General features: G+C 31.4%; 1 protein-coding gene across 1 annotated transcript; it reads right to left on the reverse strand.

Moving 5' to 3' along the window:
* Nucleotides 1-203: 203 nt before the first annotated feature.
* HELRODRAFT_174608 (hypothetical protein) lies at nucleotides 204-2,513 on the reverse strand (the record flags this gene model as incomplete). The annotated part of the gene is made up of 6 exons (XM_009022055.1): nucleotides 204-536; nucleotides 852-992; nucleotides 1,069-1,214; nucleotides 1,382-1,549; nucleotides 1,718-1,853; nucleotides 2,205-2,513. The coding sequence occupies 6 exons, from the start codon at nucleotides 2,511-2,513 to the stop codon at nucleotides 204-206; spliced, it is 1,233 nt and encodes a 410-aa protein (XP_009020303.1).
* Nucleotides 2,514-3,263: the final 750 nt, after the last annotated feature.

A 3,263-nucleotide genomic window follows, 5' to 3' on the forward strand; every position in this document is an offset into this window, starting at 1 on the left:
TCAAGTCCTGACCGTTAGAAAAAAAGCATAATATGCCAGAAAGAACAAAATAAAAATGATTCGGTATCGAATTGAAGTTGGTATATAAAATGTTAGAAAACACTTTTGAAAACAGTAAATATAATATGAAATTTTTCTTCGTACATTTTACAGATGATTTAAACGTAATTTAGTTAACGATGACAGCAAATTGCAAAATGCCGTCAGACCAGATTAAAATCAAACAACTTGATCATCATTCTACAGTACTGAACATCCACCAAGCGACCAAATTTCAACACGTAGTACTGAAAATTCACATCATATACGCCATTCAAATTTTGGGCGTAGCTGTTACCATCAAACCAGTTGCCAGAAGCCATGTGCATGCCAGTGCTCCTTTGAAGTGGTGTATTGTCGCGGTCGAATGTGCTGAACATTCTCCCGTTGTGTCCCTGACTGATTGGTAGATTTGTCGGTACGATGTTTAAAACGTCAAAATTATCTCCGTTGTAGTTTGATACGTTCAGAGAGTAGTTGAATTCAGCTGAGTTTACCTGAGTTTGTTTTATGTGCAAGGGTGGTTGTGTTTCGAGGTATTTTATAATTAATTACTTATCAAATTTTTTAATTAATAAATTATATTCATAAATGTTTTAACCAAAACATTTTGCAATTTATTTTTACTTGTTGTATATTAGTTTATGTAAATTTTGTAAATAACGTACTGTTAAATGATGGCATTCATTTGACTATATCAACAAATGTTTGAACTAAAACAAACTAATTTATTGCCGTCAAAACAAATGAAAATTTCATTTCTAACTGATAAAAACTAGGTTGACTAAATTATTTAAAAAAAAACAACTAACCATAAAATGATCGTATTCATCTGAGACCCAGTATCCATTTCCACAGACTTCCAATCTCAAACTGTAGTTGGCAGACGACGTCAGCTGGTGAATGTTCTCCAGACCGAGCCAAAAATTTCTATCAAACTTGCCAAAATCGTTCTGAAAATTTTGTAAAAAAAAACCAGTCAAAAAATAAAAATGTCTTCTTTAAAGTTTTTTTGAAATACTCTACCACCTTATACGTCTCCCACGATTGGTTGAAACTTGTCAAATTACTTATCCTTTGCTGAATGACGATCCAGCGATTAACTTTCACAACATTCAAATTGATTTTGCTGTTTGGAATTCTCAAACTAACTGTCTCGTTGGCTAAATTGGATTCTAGCTCAAAAATAACAAATAAAAATTTATTACACCATTGACACTTTTATAAATTAACGTTATTTCATTGAACAGCTTATAAAATCACTCGAAAAATGCAAACATATTTAAAAACAATATAGATATTGAAAAAAAACTTTGATTGAAGAAGATACATCCTCACTAACGGTAAGGATTTAGACAAACTGACAACCTCCTATACTTATCAAGGCACATTGGCAGAAAGCAGATGTTTTCGACCTCAGGCAAGGCGTTGGAACATGCGTAGAATAAACCCCCTTTGAATGTTACTGGAAAGATGCACTCGTCAACAAACACGAGAGGGTAGAGTGAAACTTTTGATGGGATTTACAAATTTCATTGCAACTTTTCACTAAGCAAAGATAGCGGTCACTTATTTATTCACATATTTTAAATTTATACTCAACATTTTTCTTCCAAGTAAGCAGGCACACACACACAACACACACACTCACTCATGCACTTATAAATAAATATTTTACCTATTTCATTGGTGTAAGCTGAACCAACAGCAGCTAAACAAAATTTTTTTGATAATTTATCATTCAGTAATATTTCATGAAAATTTGTCTTGCAAAACTCACGTAAAGATTTTATAATCCGCCTCTCTTGCACATCCTGTTAAAAGATAATTATTATGTATTTATATCCATTGTAGATAAGATACCTCCTTCCAAGTGATATATTTTAATAGATAATTTAATTTTAATAGTTAAAGAATATTTATTGTTAAACACAAGGCGGATCAAAAGGGGTGGGAGAGGTGAGAAAGATGACACCAAATTTTTTCATGTTCTCTCTTTAGGCCCTTCGTCAAAGTTTTCCAGATCCGCTCTTGGTTGATCGTAATAGCCAATATTTTCATATAACATAGAAAATACCAAAATATTTATCAACAAACCTAATTATGTTCAAAAAATGTTTTCAAAATTTCCTAAGTAAAATTTAAAAGATGACGAAACCAATAACCTCAAAGGCCGAACAGACATCGGATGGAGATTCAATGAAATAATTAACATCGCAGCGATGCACTAGCAATTGACACAACTTGTTCGCCTCATTCTTATTCCCTATGTAGTTAATTGCGTTACAATTTTGCCCAAATTTGTTGTCGAGACTATTGAATTGAGAACACTTGAGAGAACATTCGATAAGCGATCTGATGTTTCTCAGATCTAGTGCACTGTCCGCGTTGAAACAAAGTGAATTGCCTTTAGTATCTCTATGACGATGATAGTTCTTATCTGGTACGCTAATTAGCCATGAAAATGACGGCATTACTGCAAAAATTATCACCAAACTTAACTTCATATTTGTTTTATTTTTGAAAAGGAAGTTTTATTTTTGTTTAAAATTCTAGTATTCTTAAAATGAAACAATGTAAGCCGACGAGAAAACGTTGATACTAGCATATCAAACGTTCAGACACATGTATATAACTGCAGACTGCAATGAGTTTATTACTGGTTGTGGTCATATTAATAACCTTTCATGAATCAAAGTAGGGCTTTTTCGCCATCACTAATAAAAAAAATTGATCAGACTACAAATGTGAAAAATCGGATAAAAATGAAAAATTACATACCTAAAAATTTTTTTTATAAAACAAAAGAGCTTTTTGCATACGTATTTGGTCGATACTGTCTAGCAATCTTGTCTATATTGAAAATAATACAATTGTATGAATTCATAAATTAGTCATTTGGTTGACGTGGGATATTTTATGTAAAATTGTTCTATCTATCTATCTTTCTAACTATATCATTAGTAAATGATGTTAATATAAAAGCAAGCAATCATTCCAAACCAAGACAAAAATAAGCATTATGAATTATTCCTCAATCAATATAGACTCCATTACGTTAAATTGTTAACAATGTTTCGTGCCATTACTACTACAATTGGATTTGTTTCCTTATGAATAATTCATAAAGCCAGTCTGTTAGAAAGTCTAATTAATATTTTCATTAAAGTTTTTAGAAAGGTCTATCTATTTGAGTAAAATTATTTTTCTTCTTTGTTCGTTTG

Source organism: Helobdella robusta, assembly GCF_000326865.2.
Source record: "Helobdella robusta unplaced genomic scaffold HELROscaffold_30, whole genome shotgun sequence".
Taxonomy (NCBI): Eukaryota; Metazoa; Annelida; class Clitellata; order Rhynchobdellida; family Glossiphoniidae; genus Helobdella; species Helobdella robusta.